Raw genomic sequence first — 21,280 nt, 5'->3', positions numbered from 1 at the left:
GTGTTCCTAAAGTTGCTGAGGTTGGCCTTGAACTTATGATCCTCCTGCCTCCTGGGATTACAGGTGTGCACCACTGTGCCCAGCAGGGTCCTTCTTCTTGTTCAAGGCTAATTCTTGCAGCAATGCACTTGTTTCAATCCATCCCACTTTTTAAACTGCATCTCCTTCCTTCACCTTCAATGCCTCTGTCCTGGCTCCACGTCCTCTGTACCTGAGGCCTGCCCCATACTTATGAACCTTCTACATGCTGACTACTTCGTACTTCTTAGTCAGACTTCGGAATCTTAAAATGATGGACTTTTGCTGTCTCCACTTTTTCTCATCTCTCATTTGTTCCTAATCTACAATGTGTCCTACCTAGTCCTGTAAAATTGCTTTTATTATTATAAGAGGTTGTGAGGGGCAAGGGGGAGGGAAAAAAGGGAGAGAACTGAACAACAGCAGAGGAGGTAGAGAGGGAAGATGGGAGGGGAGGGGAGGGGAGAGGGGATAGTAGGGGATAGGAATGGTAGCAGAATACAACAGTCACTAATATGCCATTATGTAAAAATGTGAGTGTGTAACTGATGTGATTCTGCAATTTGTATTTGGGGTAAAAATGGGAGTTCATAACCCAATTGAGTCAAATGTATGAAAGATGATATATCATGAGCTCTGTAATGTTTTAAACAATCAATAAAAAAAATTAAAAAAAATTGCTTTTATTAAGGTCATCAAGGATGCCATAATTGTAAAGCCTGGTTCATATATTATATATATCTGTACGTGTGTGTGTAAAATTTATCTCCTTGTTTATCCTGACCTCTCTGGCATCTGACCCATCCCATCTCAGACCTTCTGAAGTTTTTTTTCAGAAGAGGTCTGCAATGCCTTTATTTCCTGTGACACCCAGGCCCTCTTTCCATTCTCCACTCAAGCCTGTGATTCACTGCCATCTGAATGCTCTTGATGCCCAGCCTGCTCCCCCCTTTCCCAGACCTCTTTCTTGTGCTCCAGGTTCGTATACCCCAAGCACCTGCTGGACATCACTGTTCATGTGTCCCAACCGTCACCACCTTGGCCTTTGAGCAGTTCTTTTCAGGAGAACCAGGAGCTCCCTCTCCTTTGAGAACTTCTTCTATATACCATGTCAGTAGTATATGATGCTGGGGCCTTAAACTCATTAGGCACCACGATGAAGTCATTCTAAACCCACTCTTTTTTTTTTTTTTTAAATTTTAATTTTAATTTTGGTACCAGGGACTGAACTCAGGGGTACTCGACCACTGAGCCACATCCCCAGCCCTTTTTGTATTTTATTAGAGACAGGGTCTCAGTGAGTTGCTTAGTGCCTTGCCATTGCTGAGGCTGGCTTTGAACCTGCAATCCTCCTGCCTCAGCCTCCTGAGTCACTGGGATGACAGGCATGCGCCACCAAGCCTAGCTCTAAACCTACTCTTTCTCCTTGGTTCTTATTGTCCATTCTTGGTATTGACATCCTCTTAAATAGTTGGGCTCAGGTTCTTAGAGTCACCTTAAACTTCTCATCTGTCACTGTCAGTTTCAGGGAGAGGCCATGTGTTGGGAAATCTATCTCTGCAATGTGCTCCTCCCCCTCCTCCATTCCCATTGTCACTGTCCTTACTACCTCTGGCAAGGATTGCTATCTAGGTGGGGCCCAGGTTGCCAGGATAATCCTCCTAAAGCTCAAGAAGATAAAAACCTCATGCTAAGGATGGTGGAAGAGGGATACTTGCTTAGGGTGACACTGCTGAGCTGCAGAGAACTGCTCTGCTTATAACACCTCCTCCCCTGAGTCTAAGGTGGCCTAAGCCTATCTGTCAACACCCACCCACGTCAGGTGCTAGAGGAACCTCCATGAATTCCCTTCAGCAGACCCATCCCATCCCACAAAGGCAGGCTGATACACTCTTCAGCACTTTCCCTAGATGGACTTCAGAAGAGTTCTTTTAAGATGGTCTCTTCTGCAACTCCGAATGTCTCTTAAGGGAGCATTTTTATCCTCAAAAATCTTTCTCACAGTGCCCAGCCCAGAACTTTTGCACATAGTAGGTGCTTTGCCCACTGGAATAAACTAAACCTACTTCTTCATCCTCCTGGGACTCGTTCAAGGGTCCATTTCGTGTCTCTTGGAAAAGGATCTTTTTCATTTTCCGGTACTGGAGGTTATCGAGCTCGCGGACGGCATCTTTTGTTCTCTGTATGAGGTCAATGAGGACACGCGGTGGCCGTTCTCGGCGAACAAAGTCGTGCTGATTGAGGGAGAAGAAAAAAGAAACCGATAATGAAGAAACATTTTTAGGTACAAGATGATGGTATAAAAGTAAACAGAGAAGTATAAAACAAGATGATGGATTTTGCAGAAATAACCAGATATGATTTTCATGTCAGGTACCCTCCCATTAATCTCATGTAGAGATAAGTGTGCTTTTGTCTTCTTCCTCAAGCTTCATTTTGTAGATTTTGACTGAGAGTTTGTATAAGAAGTCTTCTTTTTGTTATACAGATTTAAGACACGCAAAGAGGTGTTTTGGTATACATAGACACAGCAAAATGATAACGACAGTGAAGCCAATGAGCATGTCCATCCACCTCACATCACTGTGTGTGTTTTGTGTGCAGCAAAGTACCTTAAATCTACTGTCTGAGCAAATTTCCAGGATGAAATTATAAAACAGTATTATCATCTATAGTCTTAATGTTGCACTTTGGCTCTCTACATGAATTAATTGCAAGTTTGTAACTTCTGATCTCATCTCCCCATTCTCCAGGCCTGCAACCACTTTTCTACTCTGTTTCTACAAAACATTTCTTTTATTTAGATTCTATGCTTAAGAGAATTCCTGTAGTATTTTTCTTTTTGTATCTGGCTTTCTTTTTATCCTTAGCATGATGTTCTCTAGATTCATCTATGTTGTTGTGAATAGTACGCTCTCCTTTGTTAAGGCTGAAAAATGTATGTGTGTGTGTGTACATACACACCACAGTTTCTTTATTCTTTCATCCACTGATGGACGCTTAAGCTGTTTCCTGATTTGGGCTATTGTGGCTCATGCTGAGAGGAACGTGGGGCTGTACATATCTTTACCAGATATGATTTCATTTCCTTTAGGTATAGAACCGGAAGACAAATTGCTGGATGATACGGCAGTTCTACTTTTAATTTTTTGAGGAACCTCCGTGCTGTTCCATCAATCTACATTCCCACCAACAGCAAACAAGGCTTCCCTTTTCTCCACATCCTTGCCAGTCCTTCTTATCTCCCGAGGTTTACTTTATCACATAAGTAACAAAAATTACTAGAACTTCAATAGTAACAGAGAGGTTTGTACCTTTCAAACCTGAAACAATATAATAAGCAAAAGAAGAGCAAAGCAGAGCCTATTCTTGCTGATAATTTGCCTCGATCCTCCTCTCCACCACACACTATCTTTTGTAAAACAGAGTTGTGCATATTTTGTTTTCTGCTCCTGGGGTCACATTATATATGCTTGAAAATATGGCAGCTGTTCAATCTATCTAGAGGTCAGACTTCTGGCAACTTCATTTCCCCATGCAGATATAATAGCAGAAACGAGGGGAAAGCTCTGAGGAGGGGAAATAACTGCCCCCACCCCTTCCTTGTAGTCAGAGATCACAAGTGTGGTCAATGACACACAGGCAGAAGCCGATGAGGAAGGTTTTGTTTTCTAGAATAAAAAGTCAAGGCACATAAGAAGAGGTTTTGCCCTTTGTCTTTTCCCCTAATTCTTGCCTAGACTAAAGACTTGAGTTCTAGACATGTAGCAGTCATTTGGTGACAAGGAAGATAAAAGCCACATGCTAAGGATGGTGGAATAGGAAGACAGCTTAACGGTGACAGTGCTGAGCTGCCCAGAGACCTGCACTCCTTTCCTACTATCCTGGGCTTCATATTACATGAGATAATTAAACCCTTACCTGTTTAAAGCTTTTGAAAGTGAAGACACTTGACATGTTAAAAATACCTTACTGCCTCTTGGATAAAGTCTGGCCTTTTATAGCTGGGTTCCTGCTTGTATTTTGAGGTTTAATTCTGGCCTCATGCTACACATTTTCCATCTCTATGCCTTTGATCATCTTCTTTGCGAACAGTCCCACCTACTCATGGTTTTCTAAACCCCTATAATTAAAAGGAACTGAGACCCTCTTAATAGAATACTTTAGTTTAAATACTATATATCAGTGCTTCACTATTTAAATATATATGTGTATGTAGTGTATGTATAAATATGTATTTTTATATGTACATATATACATGTTTATGTCACAAAAAGGCTTTTCAAAGGTAAATTGTGTTTTCTTTGCTAACTATCAATAAATAATATGAAAGAAAAGTTGTAAAAAAAGAATACTTTAGTTGTTTCTGAAAATAAAGATTCAAATAATATAAAAACTGCATAAAAGAAAATAAAAATAAATCACTCTAAATTCCATCATCCAAAAATAAATATTGTAAAATTATGGAAATATCATTTTAGAGATAATCCCTCCCTCTTTCTCTCAGAACAATGGCTATCTAGAAATAATTCTGCTTGGGAATCTGACTGTACCTGCTAATTTTAAGTATAATCTGTGAAATTATAATACATTTGAATTTAACAGAATTAGAAGAGACTGAATTAAAATAATTGCTTAACTTTAGTTATAATCTCTTGATGAAAAGAATTATCTGTTACTAAAAGATCCTCCAAAGTTAAGGGGAGAAAAGATTACAAAAAATATATATGTGTATGTAGTGTATGTATAACTATGTATTTTATATGTAGTTACTTTTTTTTTAAACTACATATTTCTATTTGAGAAATATTATTGGCCATCTACTCTCAGAGAAATATTAGTGTACTTATAATTTCCTATTCCTAATTTTCTCAAGTTGCATTATTCTTTTTATATTGCTAATATTTATCATATCTTCATTCTGTTTTTAAAGCATTTCAATGTTTATACCTGGATTCAATGTGAAAGAGACTTTGTTTGTTTTGTCTTTTTTTTTGGTGGCACTGGGGTTTGAACCCAGGGCCTCATGCATGCTAGGCAAGCACTCTACCACTGAACTATATCTCCAATCCTAAAAGTGACACTTTTAATGTCAGGAAGAAAATATGAGGAAAAGATGGATTATTGAAAAATATTTGGGAATAACTAGATAGGATAGATAAGAGAAAGAAAAAAAGAAAAGAAAAAGAAAAAAAAAAAAAAGGCCAGCATGTAAAAATAGAAATAGGAAGGCCAGGTTCCTAGCTACTCAGGAAGCTAAGGCAGTAAGATCACAAGTTTGAGGTCAGCCTTAGCCACTGTGCTAGACCCTATCTCAAAATAAAAATATAAAAGGGCTGGGTTTGTAACTCAGTGGCAGAGCATTCACCTGTCATGTACAAGAACCCGGGTTCAAGCCCCAGCACCATATACACATTCATTCTCTCTCTCTCTCTCTCTCTCTCTCTCTCTCTCTCTCTCTCTCTCACACACACACACACACACACACACACACACACACACACACACATATGAAGTGGGAAAATAGTAATTTGCAAGGTTTCTATAAAACGGTAAAAACAAAACAAAACACCTAACAACCCAATAGACAAATGGGCAAAGATCATGGAGAGTTCACAGAAAAGGAAATAAAAATTATTTTCAGTATATGAAAGATATTTAACCTAACTGCTAATAAGCAACATTTTTTAATGATCTGACTTTAGCATAGTTCAAAACCACTCAGACTTTGTTAGTGGGACTATATCTTGGTGCAACCTCTCTGGAGGACAGTTGGGCAGTACCTATTTAAATTTAAAATCCATCCATTTAAATTCCCTTTAATGAGCTATTTCACCTCCATGAATTTATTCTTTAGGTATCATGATACAGGTGCAAAATGACATATTTATTTCCAGGAAGGATTTCTTCAGGTATATCTTTAAATATTTTCTCCTTCTTGTGTTTTATTTTCTTTTTCAGAAATATTTGTTGGTATCTCCTAGATCTCCTTAATCTTCCGTATATATTATTTTATCTATAACCACCTTTAGAACCTTTACTTTTTGCATGTAATCTGGTTTTATTACTGAAAACTATCCACCAGTGGAAACATCCTAAGTGGGTTGGTCTACTATATTATTTTAGTGCTTAGAATGCTATTTTACCCTCTGTTATGTTTTTTCTCTTCTTTACCTCTTTTATTTCTATCCTTATCTCTGCCTACTTCTGCTTTATATCATATGACTGTCTGCTTTCCTAAAATTTTATCTTTGAATCTTTGTACTATCTTTCTGGAGTTTTTTATCCTTAATTTTAATATAGCACCAATATATTTCTTTCCCCCTGCTTAAGTTATCTTTTTTTGTGACATATATATGTATATAAAATATATATATGTATATATATACGTATATATATTTTGTACATACGGAGAAAAAGATAACTATACCATCTTGTGTTTCTGGTGCTTTCTCTGGTTGCTGTCTTCCCTACAGAAATGCAGAGCGGCCGCTCAAGTGGACAAAGCATTTCATGTCTAGAACATGAGCTGACTCTACCACAAAGCAGAACAAGACCAAGTCCCTGGGCCTGTTGTTTCTGTTACCATATTCTTGTGGTCTGTTACTCACAAGAAAAAAAAAAACCCTACTTTTGGCTGAAAAAAATAGTCAGCTTCAGGTCTATCTCTTTGGGAACACTCAAGGCCAGAAAATAGTAGAATAATATTTACAGAGTTCCAAAAAGAAAAGAAAAGAAAATATAAACCAATAATTTGTGATCCAGCTAGGGTGGTCTTTAATGATAAAGGCAACTGATAGTTTTAAGTTTTATAAAATTTAGGTAACACAGTCCTTCTGAGGCATTCTTAAAAAAACCAACAAGTAAACAACAACAAAAAACCTGCTCAGTACCAAAATCCAGTCAATGTAGATATGAAACAAACAAGAGTTAAAAATACACATTCAGAAAAAGGTTAGACACCTGGGTCATTCTGTGACAAATAAAGGATATTTATATTGTAAAAGATTCCCACATGCTTTGCTGATGTCCATGAACCAGTGTGGCCACTGTATAAAGTCTATAGCACAATGTTACACAAAATGGACACACAGAACTGTGATGTTCACTTCCAATAAAGGCAGTGCTGTGAAACTACTGTCACTGACTGCATGACATGATACTATGTAAACTTGGGCTTTGTATAGTTATCATGCATCTCCACTGCCTCAAGATGTGGCAACAAACTAACTCGAAATTGCTGAGCTAGCATGTGACCCATCAGCAGATTGTCCTGAGGACACCGCATTCAAGTTCCACTAAAGTGCAGATGTTAGTCATCAGAGCTTTACGAGGATGACCAGAACAAGAAGAGGAAATACTCTTTATCATAAAGCAAAAAAGGAGGTGGAGTGAGAAAAAAAGGGGCATGATGGGAAAAAAACTATCCACAGGAAACATACAGTGCACACACTGTGATAATCCTGCCGTTTCTATGCCTCCTGCTCTCTCTGGGTAAATGTTGAGGCAGCATGCTCTAAGCCAGTGTGTCACCATGAGCTGCCAGGAGAATGATTTGCCATGTTCCCCCACAACAGCACTTTACAGCCCCCTCCTCAAATATAAATTTGAAAAATTACCCGTAATAGTTCCGCTGATGTTGGCCTTTCCTGAGGTATTTTCTGCAAGCAGTAATCAACAAATCTTCTAAAGGAGTCTGTCCTGTGTGCAAATACATCAAAAGAAGATAAAATGAGGGTCTGTAGAGCCCTTGGATCACCTAAAACAATTTTTATTCAAGGGAAGATTTTATATCTTAGAAGATTTTTTTAAAAATCAAATATTTTGGATTATCAGTAGCATTGAACTATTTTTAAGTTTATGGTACCAAAAAATTAATTCTTTTGTGTAATAAGTATGGATAAAGTTTCCAGTTAGTTAACATATACATACATCTTTACATTTAAAGAAGTAAGGTCAGGTCACCTATAATAATATATCAGAAAACTAAAAATACTATCTTCTATGTTAATTTAATACCCATTTTCCTCCTCATTGTGTCAAGCCTGTAGTCCTTGTTGCCTGTTAACTCCTCCACCATCCATGACATGTGACTTGCTGTGTAAGGGACAGAGAAGCCAGGAACATGCTTTCTGAATAAGAATACTTCCTACTTTGAATGGTCCACTTTGTCTACTCTTCCTTAAAATGGCTAGTTTTCTGTAAGTCTTGTGGCCCCCAAAATGTAACACTTTGTTATCTTTTGAGTGGATAGTATATTCTCTGCCCCCAAACATTTAAATATACATACAGGGGGGAAAAAAAAGACAACTGAAAAATAATGACATCAGCGGGGGCACTTTATCTCTGCTGACAAGTGATAAGAGATGAGATGATCAATACCAGACGTCAGGACCCGAGTGACTAGACTGGCCAGGAAGGCAGCTGGGGTGAGTTCCTGGGGGAATTTCAGTCACTGCACACAGTAAGAATGAACACAGTCAAAGGGCTGGAGTTGTGGCTCAGTGGCAGGGCGCTTGCTTTGCACATGTGAGGCACTGAGTTCCTTCCTCAACACCACATAAAAATAAATCAACAAAATAAAGATATTGTGTCTATATATAACTAAAAAATAAAAAAATAAGAACACAGTCAAGTCAAGGAGAAGCAGAAACACAAACTCTGTGTGTTTGCATGTGCACACACACATGTGTGCATAGACAGCTGTTGCTCATGAGGTATTTGTGTTACTCTAACACACAATGGAGGAATAAAATGCTTTCTGGGTCAGATATTCAAAATATCATTCAATTAAAGTGTCAAATACCTATGAAGACCTTCTTAGAGAGGGGAGATGATAGCAGTGTCTTACCATTCGCTGGACTGTAGCGTTGGGGAGTCGTTCTGGGCAATGTGATATAAGGCACTCATTGCATTCATATTGAAAAGCGGGGGCTTCCGTTCCGCTGGAAGAGGAAACAACCACAGTAAGGCAGCTCTTGAAAGAAGTCAGGCAGACAGTGAACTAGGGAGCAACGCTCTGCAGCTATATTGATAGCTCATTATTGTCATCATGCCATGTAATCCACTTATTTTAATTTCTAAGGTCAGTCCAGGATAGCCATTCAGAAGCTCCTAGTCATTTAACATACATTGGCCATGTTTCTCACAGAACCCACTTCAAAAGAATAAAAGAAAAATTCCTTATGTTTTTCATGAATATTCAAAAGACGGACCTTTGCCTGTTTCCCTATGAGGAGTATGAACATCTCTGCATGTATGTGAATTTAAAAATATGTACGTGTTTTAAAAATTCAGAAAGCAAAGTAGAATAAAGAAAAAATACCATTATTACAGAACGGAACATTTTAAACATCACTAAAAGCACAGAAGAAAATTCTATTCAATGAATACTATTTGGTAGCTCATCCAGGTCAAAAACCAAATGGGGGAGGGCTAGAGGGAGAATTGGAAAGAAGAGAAGGATAGATAACAAACCAGGGCTGGCCCATCCCTCCGTAAAGAGAAACTCAGGAAGATAGGTATTTCTTTTTCTTTGCAGAGCAGGGGATTGAACCCAGGGTCTGGCACATGTTAAGCATACCCTGTGCCACTGAGCTACACCGACAGCTGAAGGTATTTCTTTCTAGGGCATTCACCTCACCCTAGTGGAGTATAAGACAACTCTTCCTTGGTGTACACATTTGGCACATGTTCACCTATTATTTACATAAACACACAAATCTTTCTTCTCTAAAGAAATCACGTGCTCCAAGAGAGCACAATCTTATAACCTGAATTCTTTTATTCTCTTAGAATATGTAATAAAATGCTATTCACATATCAGGTGCTCTACTCATTGAGCAAGGTAAAGAAATAGAACTTTAGTTCTGAGCACATTTAATTTTATGCTATTTATTAGTTATTATGGCATAGAAGATAAATCACCATCTTATACCACCATGCTTACCCTAATGGATTTTTTTTATACAGTCCTACTTTCTAATTCATAATCTGATCTCTGGTTTCACGTGAGCATCTTAGTTTTGAGATTAATCACTTCTAAAATGACAAATTGGGCTTATCCTATGCAGGTTTAAGAAACTGAACAAGAACTAAGGAGAGGCCTGGCGGGGAGGCACACGCCTGTAATCCCAGCGGCTTGGAAGGCTGAGGTAGGAGAATGGCAAGTTCAAAGCCAGCCTTAGTAACTGTGAAGCACTAATCAACTCAGTGAGACCCTGTCTCTGAATAAAATACAAAATAGGGCTGGGGATGAGGCTCAGTATTCGAGAACCCCTGAGTTCAATCCCTAGTAGCAAAAAAATAAAATAAATAAAAGAAAGAAAGAAAAAAAAATAACTAAGGGGAGTTATTTTCACTCAGAGGAATAAGAATCTGTAAAAGGCAGAATGGTTAAAAAATAACACCCAACACCAGGATGGACAACATTGAGAAACAGTGGATTCTAGTCACTGGTAGTACTTGGGTAGAAGGCAGACTGCATTGTTCACCTGTGACATTTGGAGGGATCTCTGACAGTCTTCATTCAAAGATCTCTGTAGAGATCTCTGGAATGTGATAGTCTACGATTCTATGAATATTTCTTATAGACTTGTCCACAGAATATTATTTACATTCACACCAAATAGATACTGGCACAATAGGGACAGAACAGTAAACAAATGGAAACTTGAAAGTTGCAGTGTGGATGAAGGTTTCAAGTGCAGATGAGAACAAAATCTGGTTCAGGTAGACTAAAAAGATTCTAGAATCTGGCCTTCTGGCAACTTTAACTGTTTTAAAATCATGAGAAACTGGGCATAGTGGGGCATGCCTGTAATCCTACTGATACAGGAAGGGGAGGCAGGAGGATCCCAAGTTCAAGGCCAGCCTGGGCAATTTAGCAGGGCCCTAAGCAACATACCAAGACCCTGTCTCTAAAAAAAAATAAATAGCTGGGGAAGTGGCTCAGTGGTAATGTGCCCCTGGGTTCAATTCCTGGTATCTAAATCTATAAATAAAAATTTTAAAAACCATGTGGAACAAGGTATTCACCATGTAAACATCAAGGGCATCTCATGATTCCTGGGACAAAATCCAAGTCCTGGTACAGAGGCCTTCGTCCTCTGTTCACGTGGCCCTGGCTACCTCCAGAGCCTTGTTCTGAGAAGCAACTCGTTGCCCTCTGTCTCATGCCATTTTTGACTTCATTGAAAGTACCAACCCCAATCTTTCACAGGGCTGTTTGCTCTGTGTGGGTTCCCTAAACTTCCCTTCATTCCCTAAACTTTATCTGGCTTATTATTTATTAACTTATTGAGATGGAGTCTTGCTATGTTGCCCAGACTGGCTTCCAACTCAGGGTTCTAGTGATCCTCCTGCCTCAGGCTGCCAAGCAGCTGGGACTAAAGGGGTGTGCCTCCACGCCCAGCTTGGGCTCATTCTTGGCAATCTTTCAGACTTCATCTTGAATAAAATTTTGTTTCCACTAGGTTTTCCATTAGATTTTTGTTGTAGCAAATCATGTTTCTCCTTCCTACCACATATCACAACCCTCATCATTTTTTAATTCTACTTATTGATTTATTTTGGTGCTGGGGATTAAATCCAGGGCCTCACACTTGCAGGCAAGTGCTCTACCACAAAGCTATATCCCCAGCTTGGAATTCTTTATTTAACATGTGTCCTCTTTGCTAGACTTCATGAGGGCAGTGATGTGTCTATTATTTCGTCATTATATTTCTAGTGCTGAGAATAGCATCTGGTTCCACGAAGGGGGCCCCCAAATACCTGCTAAATAAATGAAGGCAAGGAAAATTGAAGCAAGGAAGAAACCCTGCCCATAAAGAATCCTTGTGCGACAAACAGTCACAAAAATGACTGAGAAGAGACTAAGCCTTGGGGATGTTGCCAGACACTATGTGATGCTTCTCACTAGCAGTAGGACAGGAATCTCTTACTCACTGGCAAAAGGTCAAAAAGTCCACGCTGTTTAGAACATTGAGTTGCACAGGAGAAACAGCAGAGAAAGGGGATGAAAGAAAGAAAGGAATGTAGAATTTAGGAAGAAGAGGATAAAAGAATAAAACAATAACAAAACTTAGTAGTAATGAGAACAGCAGGAGCTCAGACTGGAGCAGGAATGGGGAGGTCTGTAAGGAGCAAGCCCTCTGCCCATGAACGAAGGTAGCCAGCCATATGCTGGTAGAATAAATAACTCTACCAGAGAAGCACGACTAAAGGTATTCCAGCCACACAGAGCACTGTGGTCTGGGAAACATTTACTAAATCTGGGCTTTGGAAGGTCTCATCCATGATCAAGCCTAGGAAGGCTAGGTGCACTACATAAATCCTCTGAGCTGTGGTGACAGGACTCATCACTGAGCCAGCATACTACAGCCAGCATACTAGGGCTGGAAAACTGTGGCCTGTTAGCCAAATTCTGATAGCAGCTGGTTTTTGAACAGTTTTACTGGAACACAGCCATGCCTGTGCATTAATGTATTGTCTACAGATGCTTTCACCAGTAGTGTGATGACACTGTGGTCATCAAAGCCTGAAACACTTGTATTCTGGCCCTTTACAGAGAGCTTATCGCCCCTCCTGTAGTTTATAACAGTTGGCTTAGAGAATCTATAGGAGAAGCAGAATAGGGATTGGGTGGCTTCTGAAGCCACCTTGTGATAAGGAATCCATATTTTCCTAAATGAAAGGAGAGGGTAGAAGCATAAAAAAGGTAAATTAACTATACTAAAAGAAAAAGTAGCAGTTGAACTTAAAAGACAATGATTTAATTTTTATGGCTGCTTCATCTATGTTATACAAGATCAAGGTTCAAAGAGGTCAGTTCAATGAAATTTCAGCAAACTACACTGCTTGCCAAGGATCATGCTAAATCTGAGTGACTGGATTGGGCTTTATTTTGAGGGAGATCAAAGGGTGCCTCTCTTTTTAGATAAATACCACTTAAAAAGGCAAAAGGTTTCTTATGAATGAATGTGGTTGACAACCATCACAATTAATGATAATAATAACTGCCACCACTTATTGAGTTCCTGTTCTGGGCACTCACTGCCTTCCATCTATCACATCTACTATTCCTAATTCTTAAAAGAGCCTGACAAAATAAGTTTCATTCTTCCAGTTCTCCAACTGAAGAAACCAAGGTTCCTCTAGGCTAAATAGTGAAACCCAGTCACAGAGTAAGTGGCTAAATCAGAATTTCAACCTAGTCCTGTAAGATTCGAAGGTCTGTGGTCCTTTTACTAGGTCACAGTACCTCTTCAATAGCCCTGTTCATTTTATGGATAGATAGTACTAGAATTTCAAAATGAAAAGAAAAAGCAGCAGTTTTAGAAGACTGAGTCTAACTCCATTCCTCCAGGCCATTACAGCACCTGACAGGTTAGAATGGCTGCCTGATGAAGATTCCAGGCAGAGAAGCCACAAGCTCCACTTGTTTCTGAGCACAGTTTCTTCAAAGTGGATCTTTGCTGGTGAAGGAAGTGTCTGGAGTATCAAGATTAGTTTCTCTTGAAAAAAAATCTTGAAAAGCAGTATCTGGTGACTGGACTTTTTCAATGTCCACGAGTTTTCACAAAAGTCATGCATTTAACTAGCTTTTGATGGATGATGAGTTCAGCAGAAGATGGTTTCTAAAACAGGCTAAAGCATGTAGGGACTCTAAGGCTTGCTCTTCGGATAGAGGAGCAGTGGCAATGACATTACCATTGTCTGGCTTTGTAATGTGACTTCAGCAATTTGATTTCTAGGTTAGAGTATTTTTTTAAAAATATACACTTTAAAGAAGAGCTAGATATCAAAAAGAAAAGGGGACATCATGCACTATTTATTCACACTTTCAATGTAATTTCAACATTAAAAGTACAATTTAAAGTACCTTGTTTGCATCTGCAATTTCATTAAACCTCAAACATACAGAAAAACCACTGCATTCAGTATATCTGAAATAGCTTAATTTTCTTTTATTTAAAAAGGGAAAATAACTCTTCTTATGTGTTTACATTAACAAAATCAATGCTAGGGAAATGAAGATATATGATAAAGCTGTTAAAGAAATACTTATATGTATCTATTATATTACTGATATAATTTTTAAATAATGGCTGAGAAATTAAGAGTCCCTGGCAAGTAACAATTTTGTGAATGTTTGTAATAGTAAATATTCTACTATTTTATGACTCTGCATCTAAGATGCTATCGATTATAAGATGTATAACTATTTAATATACAGCCTTATTTTATAACTTAGAGAAAATGTTGCCAATTATAATATGCTATGGCCTATAAAATATCTCCTGCCTTTTTTTTTTCTTTTTAAATTTATGTTTTTTTTAGTTTTCAGCAGACACATCTTTGTTTGTATGTGGTGCTGAGGATCGAACCCGGGCCGCACGCATGCCAGGTGAGCACACTACCGCTTGAGCCACATCCCCAGCCCTCTCCTGCTTTTTTAAAAAAATTATACTTATTTTATTGGATTTTTGACAAACATTATTTCTAAAAATATTAATTAAAATATTCTAAGGTATATATAAAATGATGTTTTGATATTTATCTACACTGCAAAGTGATTACCACAATTAACATATTTACCATTTCATATAGTTACAACTTTTAGTTGTTGTGAGAAAATTTATGCCCAGCAACTTCAAGTATACAATGTATTGTTATTAACTACCCCCAACCCTTGTTACCTCCTGATTTTAAAGAGATGTTAAAAATTTGGATGAACTACCATTGTCCCAGGATAGTGCTGATGATTACTGACATTTATTAAGAACACATAATACAATAAAAAGCACCTGAAATCCATATTTTCAAATTAATCCAGACAATTCTCATAAGGTAGGGAATCTTATTATACAAATTTCACAGACAGTTAAAATAACTTGACCCAAATCACATAACTAAGAAATGTCAGAACTAGAGTTAAAACATGAGTTTATCTGACTGCAGACTTTTTTTTTTTAACCACAATTTGATACTTTAGCCTTTCAATGTGAAAGTCTTTCTAACTGTAGATGACAACAACCCTTGGGGAGAAGGTCATCTTGTCTTTTAATTTGGGAAGTCATTTCATAAATGGTAATCAAAATTAGGCCGAGAGCATGTCATTACACATATTTCAATTATTTTTAAACAAAGATAAAATCAGGAAACAGGCACTAGGCAGGGGCTGTCGCAAGAGAGGAAGACTTCAGATGTTTCTTGGCATCTCTACCTGTTTGCCTAATGTCAAGTGATGTGTGAAACATGAGTCATTACTATATCTCTATAGGGTATAAAAACTAACGTGATGATCTTGAATCATCAGAAAAGGGCGTTTGTTGTTGTTTTTGTCCCGTTGAGAAGGATGGAATCCATGTTACATTTCAGAAGGATAGGATTTTGGTAAGAAAAACACTTGTGAAAACTATGAGTGAGCACTAATTAGCTATGAGGTTCAACCTGGCTGGTACATTCTCTTAAAATATCAACCAAGGAGTTGCTGCTCTGGTTTCAGTATTATAAGTAAAATTTCAGTTCATTTGTATTTCCTAAAAATTAAATTGCAAAAAAAAAATAATCTACATGAGTATAATTAGCTGTTATTAAGTATTTGGTATGTGCCAATCACTATGTTAAATATTTATTTTAACTTATTTTGAAACCTGAAAATACCTACGTATTATTATTTCCACTTAGCAAATGAGAAAACTGAGGGTAAAAGAAGTTAAAAAAAATGGTCCAAGATCACACAGCCCAGCATCAACATGTCACGTAGCTCCGGGAGGTATCACTTACATCCTAGACTATGTGAATACCTGCTGGCATGATGTTGCAGCCTTACCTGGCGATCCTGCCAGCTAAGTGGTGGTGAAGCCAAGATTCAAACCCAGGGTGTCTAATTCTGAAACTTATTCTATACTGCTAACTCTCTGCTATGCAGAGAATAGTCCCCTTACAAAGGATGTACTTTTATTTCTAATTTTTCAAAAGCTTAAATGCTCAATATGTAAAGCATAAAGAATCTGTAGAATATTATAACAGATACCTACAATTAGATTATCATTTTTTGTTTTGTTTCAGGTCTTTGTTCTTTAAAAAAAAAAAAAAGATATCTCTTCCTTTCTCCCGACTTACTATTCTGGAGTTGTATCTTTTATATCTATGCTATATTCTATTAGAATTCATGGGATCTTAACAACATATAAAAGCACTTATATAACCTCCATAATTGACATGATACTGTATAAGTACTTCCTCAATTTTCTGTTCTTTAGATACTTTGATTTTAGATCTATCCATGATGGTACATGTAGATCTTGTTCATTATTAACTGTGATATAGTATGCCACAATTTAACTATCCATTCTCCTTTGAATAAGAATTTAGGTCATCTCCACCTTTTCTGGCTCCTACCAACAGGGCTGCATCTTTGTACACATTTTCCAATGCACCTGCAAAATATTTCTCTGTGTCTACTATGAGAAGTGGAACATTAGGTCTATGAGACCACTTCTCAGTTTTACTAGCTGTGACTGACCAGTTGACATTCCAGAGGGGTCTTATCAGTGTCGTTCCTACCAATGGCAGGAAAAAGTCTTGTTTCCCTAGCAGCTTCTCCCAATTTATTATTCTCAGAATTAAAACCTTTTGTCAATCTGGGAGATTTAAAATAGTTTTAACTCGGATCTCCCCAAACATTAATGAGAATGAACATTTCCCAATGCTCACTGTTCATTTAGGTTTCCTCTTCAAATAATTGTTTGATCAAATTCTGTACTCAGTTTTTTTCTTTTTTCTTCTGGTTGTTTAGTTTTTTTCTTTTTAGTACAGAAGTTGTAAAAGTTCTTTATAAATTCTGAACCAACACTCTGCTGGTTAGATCCATTTCACCTACCTTCTCTCTGTCCATGACTTGTCATTAAAATTTGTCATTATGTTTTAAAAATATTGTTTAGAAAAAATTCTTCCCTATACTTAAAAAGGCAATTGAAAGTAATAATATATTTACAAAATGCTTACTATATACCAGTTCAATTAATTGCTTTATGTTTATTAATTAATCCATCACCAAAACAACCCCACAAAGTAGGTGTTATTATTATCTTTATTTGAGAGATCTCAAAACTGAGACATGAGGGGTATTCTCTTAAATCTTTTAAAGTTTTACATTTTATTTTTGGATATTTAACAAATCTGGAATTTATTTTAATGTATGGTATAGCTAGGAATCTAATTTTAGTCCTTATCATATAATTAACAAAATTTATCAGTATTGTTTAACAAATGAGCCACCCTTTCTCCATTGATCTACAAAGATTTTTCTGTCTTATACTAAAATCTGACTCATATGGTCTGTTTCTAGATTTCCCCCCCCTATTCTATTGGATACTAGTCTTTACCTGGATCAACACTTTACTAATTTAGTTATTATGGTATGGATTCTGGTACAGTGATTCTTCTGCCTGAATTCTATTTGTTCACGATTGCTTTGGCTAGTTTGGGCTGTAAGAGTTTTACCATTACTCAGTCAAGTTCTGCAGAGTGTTACTAGAAGTCCATCCTAAGTCTTTTTTAAATATGCAAGTATTTCTGATGAGAGCCACTCAAAATCAGTATGAATAAATCTTAATAATATCCTTTGCAATGAAAAAGAATAGTAAAATATTAGAATTCAAAAAAGAAATCTATAACCTCAATGTCTATTAGTATAGAACCAATTAAATAAATTATTATGTATCCATACACTGGAATAAAACAATGCCATCAAAACAATGGAAAAGATCACTAAGTAATATTTTTTAAATCCTCAAGATATTATTAATTAAAAAATCAAAGCATGGAACCACATGTATATGTCAACTTGGGTGTGAAAATGAATATAATCAGTATATACTGGGACGGGGATATAGCTGAGGGGCCATGGTTCAATCCTCAGCACGCCCCCTAAAAAGCATAGAATCCCATTCATTTGTATATTAATAAAAAAAACTCTGGAAGGATACATAAGAAATTAGTGATAGTGATTCTCTGTGTGTCGATGGGGTGGAGCAGGAGGTTGGGAAATACGTGGATAGAGCCAGGAATAGAAGAGGAAGATACCCTTTTATTATATGTTGTTTTATATATATATATTTAAAAACTTCCATCTTCTGAGACAGGGTCTCACCATTTTGTTGGACTTGAAGTTTTTTTAATTTAAAAACTATGTGAATCTATCACTTAATTAAAACAAATTAAGTGACTGCTCTAATTTTTCTCTTGGAATTTTTTCCACTAATATCTCTTTAATGTTAGAAAAATAGAAAAAACTACATCCTTATCTTATGTTCCTTGGTTGAAAGGGGTCAATGAAGCACTGCTAATGTACTGTGTAGGTCAAACATTTTAGAAAAAGAAAACCAGAATTCGAGAATCAAACTGGAACTCAGCAAATCCTTACAGGATCAATTTGGAGACCAGGAAAGAAAAAAAATCAAAGTCTAAATTTAGAAAATCAGACAAAAGAACTTTTCAAAAACTGATCTTAAACTTAAAAAAAATTTAATTTAAAATCTATAAATATCTAGATAAAGTCAGGGTTATGAGCCAGCTTATCCTGGCTTTGGAAGGCCAACTGTATATACCTTTCCTCAAGTTCACACCTAGTAAACAGCACAATGGTAGCTAGAAAGTGCCACAGTGGGAGTATTTATACTGGGGGAATTGGCAAGGGTTACAAATCAGAGGCCCATCCCACCACCAAGAGATTTATTTGCTAAATTTACTAGTTGGCAAATTTGTTAAATTCACTATTGGATAAAGGTAATTCAAGATATATTGAAGTTCAAAATATACAACTGGAGAAGAGATTCCATGGAATTTAGATAATTTTACAAACAATATTTTGGGGAACAATTTTATGGTTGATATATCTTCTAATATGAAGTTTTCTCCAAGATTGTACTCTATGTGGGTCATATACAGTTTTGGAGTACAGGCTCAGAAGCCTTCTATCACTTTTTTGGATTTCCTTCTTCAAGTTGAAGTATAAATTAAAGTAATGAATACTACTGTGAAGACAGGACACATGTTACTCATAGTATGGAGAATGAATGTTTTTCAAATATTAGTATACACTGTCTTATACTTCCATTTTTGTGAACACCTATGTCTGTTCAAATTCTTTTAATTAAAATAATAACATGAAATGTAGCTAAGAGGTAGATGCAACATGGCGGCGGGTGTGGAGAGATCAAGTCTCTGACCTCTTCAGCTGTGCAGGCATAGGGAGTCGTAAACCGTCTAAATGCTGTTTGCTCAGGATCACTAGGCAATGCTGAGCTGACGTGGATCTGGGGCGAACAGTCTGGGCCTCTCAGAACACACACCGAGCCCGAATCGGCTGAATTCAAGTGCCCGTTCACCTGCTTCTCGCAGACAAACTGCTGTGACTCAGCACTAAATGATCCCGCTGAAACAATTGGTCAGCCCTTCTGAACCTGCAGAGATTAATACCAACCGAGCCTTCATAGGCAGTGGACACAGGATTGAGACGGGGGGGGGGGGGGGGGGGGGAGGCTTGGGAGAGCCAGTCAGGACCCACCCATTGCATTGGTCAGCCGGAAAAGGGAACAAACTGTCGCTATTTGCATGGGATACCACCATGGCAGAGAACTAACGTCACCAGAATGCGGCCGAGGAGATAACTTCATTGAAACCAGCAGCGACAGGTGTGTAACCCCCTAGCCTTCCCTCTCCACACAGTGGGGAAACCTTAAAGGCCCCTCCCAGCTCTCCCTTGAGCGCGATAGCCAGACCAAGGGAATCAGGAGTGGCGCGGGACCCGAGGAGCGGAACTCCCGGCAACCACTCCCACCAGTGCCGACAACTGAGGTCTCTTGCACCAGCTACCGGGGGCGTGGCTACCGGAGGGCAAGCAAAATTCGCTGAGGGTTCTCAGCCCCAAGCTCCACAAACTTAGGGTCTGAGGGAATGGCAAACAGGGAGAGTGTGCCCAGTCGTTCATGAAAATAAGGCTCCCGAGAACAGCAGACCTGGTGTGTAGCCAGTATTGTGGTGAGCGTCACCGGTGAGCGGGGCCTGGCTTGAGGAAAAGTGGGGGAAGTGACTAGACACAAGAGAAGGTCCTAGGCACTCAGGATTGGAGACCCGCCCAGTCTGGGAGGAAGAGCTGCTGCACAGTGATTGGTTCCCGTGTATTGAGAGGAGAAGCTTGGCCCGGTGGGCACAGCTCCACCTACTGGAAGAGAAGTTAATCAAACTCTAAGACTGCATTTATTAATTTTTTTTTATTTGTTTTTTTTCCATTTTCATTTTTTTGTTGTTTTTTAAATTTTTAAATTTTTTTAAACTATTATTATTTTAATTTCAATTTTTTTAATTTTTAAAAAATTTTTTTCTTTTTTTCTTTTCTATTTTTTTCTTTTTTCTTTTAATTTCTTTTCAATTTCCTTATTCCCCCTTCCTTGAATTCTACCTGCTTACTCTCATTCTCTTTAGTGACTTCTTCCCTTCCCTTCTAATACCTTTCCTCCCAAGCATCAAATAAATTTATAGGAGTAAACATTAACTCAGCAGTCAAACAGAACAAGAAGTAACATGGGCAGCATGAAAAAGCAAGGAAGAAAAGGAGTACAAACAATGCAGGACAGCCTAAATATTCAGGAGGACCTAGAAGCATCAGAAAAATGGTCAAATAAAGAACTCAAGGAATACCTTAGACAGATGGAATGGAACCTTAAAGAAGATATGAGACAGCAAATTCAAACAGTGAAAGAACACATTGAAAATGAATTACATAAACAGATAAAAGAAGAAATTAAGCATCTTTATCAGGAGAGAGATTATAAAAAAATAAAACAATAATTCTAGAAATGAAGGAAACTATAAACCAGATTAAAAACTCAAATGAGAGTATCACTAACAGAGTGGAGCAAGTAGAAGCCAGAACGTCAGATAATGAAGACAAAATATATCATCTTGAAAAGAGTCTAGCCAACTCAGAAAGGCTGGTAAAAAATCATGACAAAAACATCCAAGAGATATGGGATAACATAAAAAAACCAAACTTAAGAATCATCGGGATAGAGGAAGGTATAGAGGTTCAAACCAAGGGAATGAGCAATCTGCTGGATGAAATAATTATAGAAAACTTTCCAGAAATAAAAAAGGAAACAGATATACAAATTGTTGATGCATACAGGACACCAAGCATACAAAATCACAGTAGACCAATGCCAAGACACATTGTTATGAAGATATCCAATAT

General features: G+C 37.6%; 1 protein-coding gene and 1 non-coding gene across 5 annotated transcripts in view; both read right to left on the bottom strand.

The window, feature by feature from the left end:
* Window positions 1–21,280, bottom strand: part of Taok3 (TAO kinase 3) — a 187,500-nt gene that overhangs the window by 46,531 nt on the left and 119,689 nt on the right. For all 4 annotated transcript variants that reach the window (XM_077108947.1, XM_077108945.1, XM_077108957.1 and 1 more), the window contains 3 exons: window positions 8,870–8,963; window positions 7,638–7,719; window positions 2,085–2,252 (listed from right to left, as the gene is read on the bottom strand). In XM_077108947.1, coding sequence (XP_076965062.1) covers window positions 2,085–2,252; window positions 7,638–7,719; window positions 8,870–8,963 — 344 coding nt within the window. The remainder of the gene's footprint in view (window positions 1–2,084; window positions 2,253–7,637; window positions 7,720–8,869; window positions 8,964–21,280) is intronic.
* On the bottom strand, window positions 5,014–5,085 carry Trnaa-agc (transfer RNA alanine (anticodon AGC)). The gene has a single exon. It is a non-coding gene; the product is annotated as a tRNA-Ala (tRNA).

Source organism: Callospermophilus lateralis, chromosome 1 (genome assembly GCF_048772815.1).
Source record: "Callospermophilus lateralis isolate mCalLat2 chromosome 1, mCalLat2.hap1, whole genome shotgun sequence".
Lineage (NCBI taxonomy): Eukaryota > Metazoa > Chordata > Mammalia > Rodentia > Sciuridae > Callospermophilus > Callospermophilus lateralis.
This window is presented reverse-complemented; position numbering and strand designations above follow the sequence as displayed.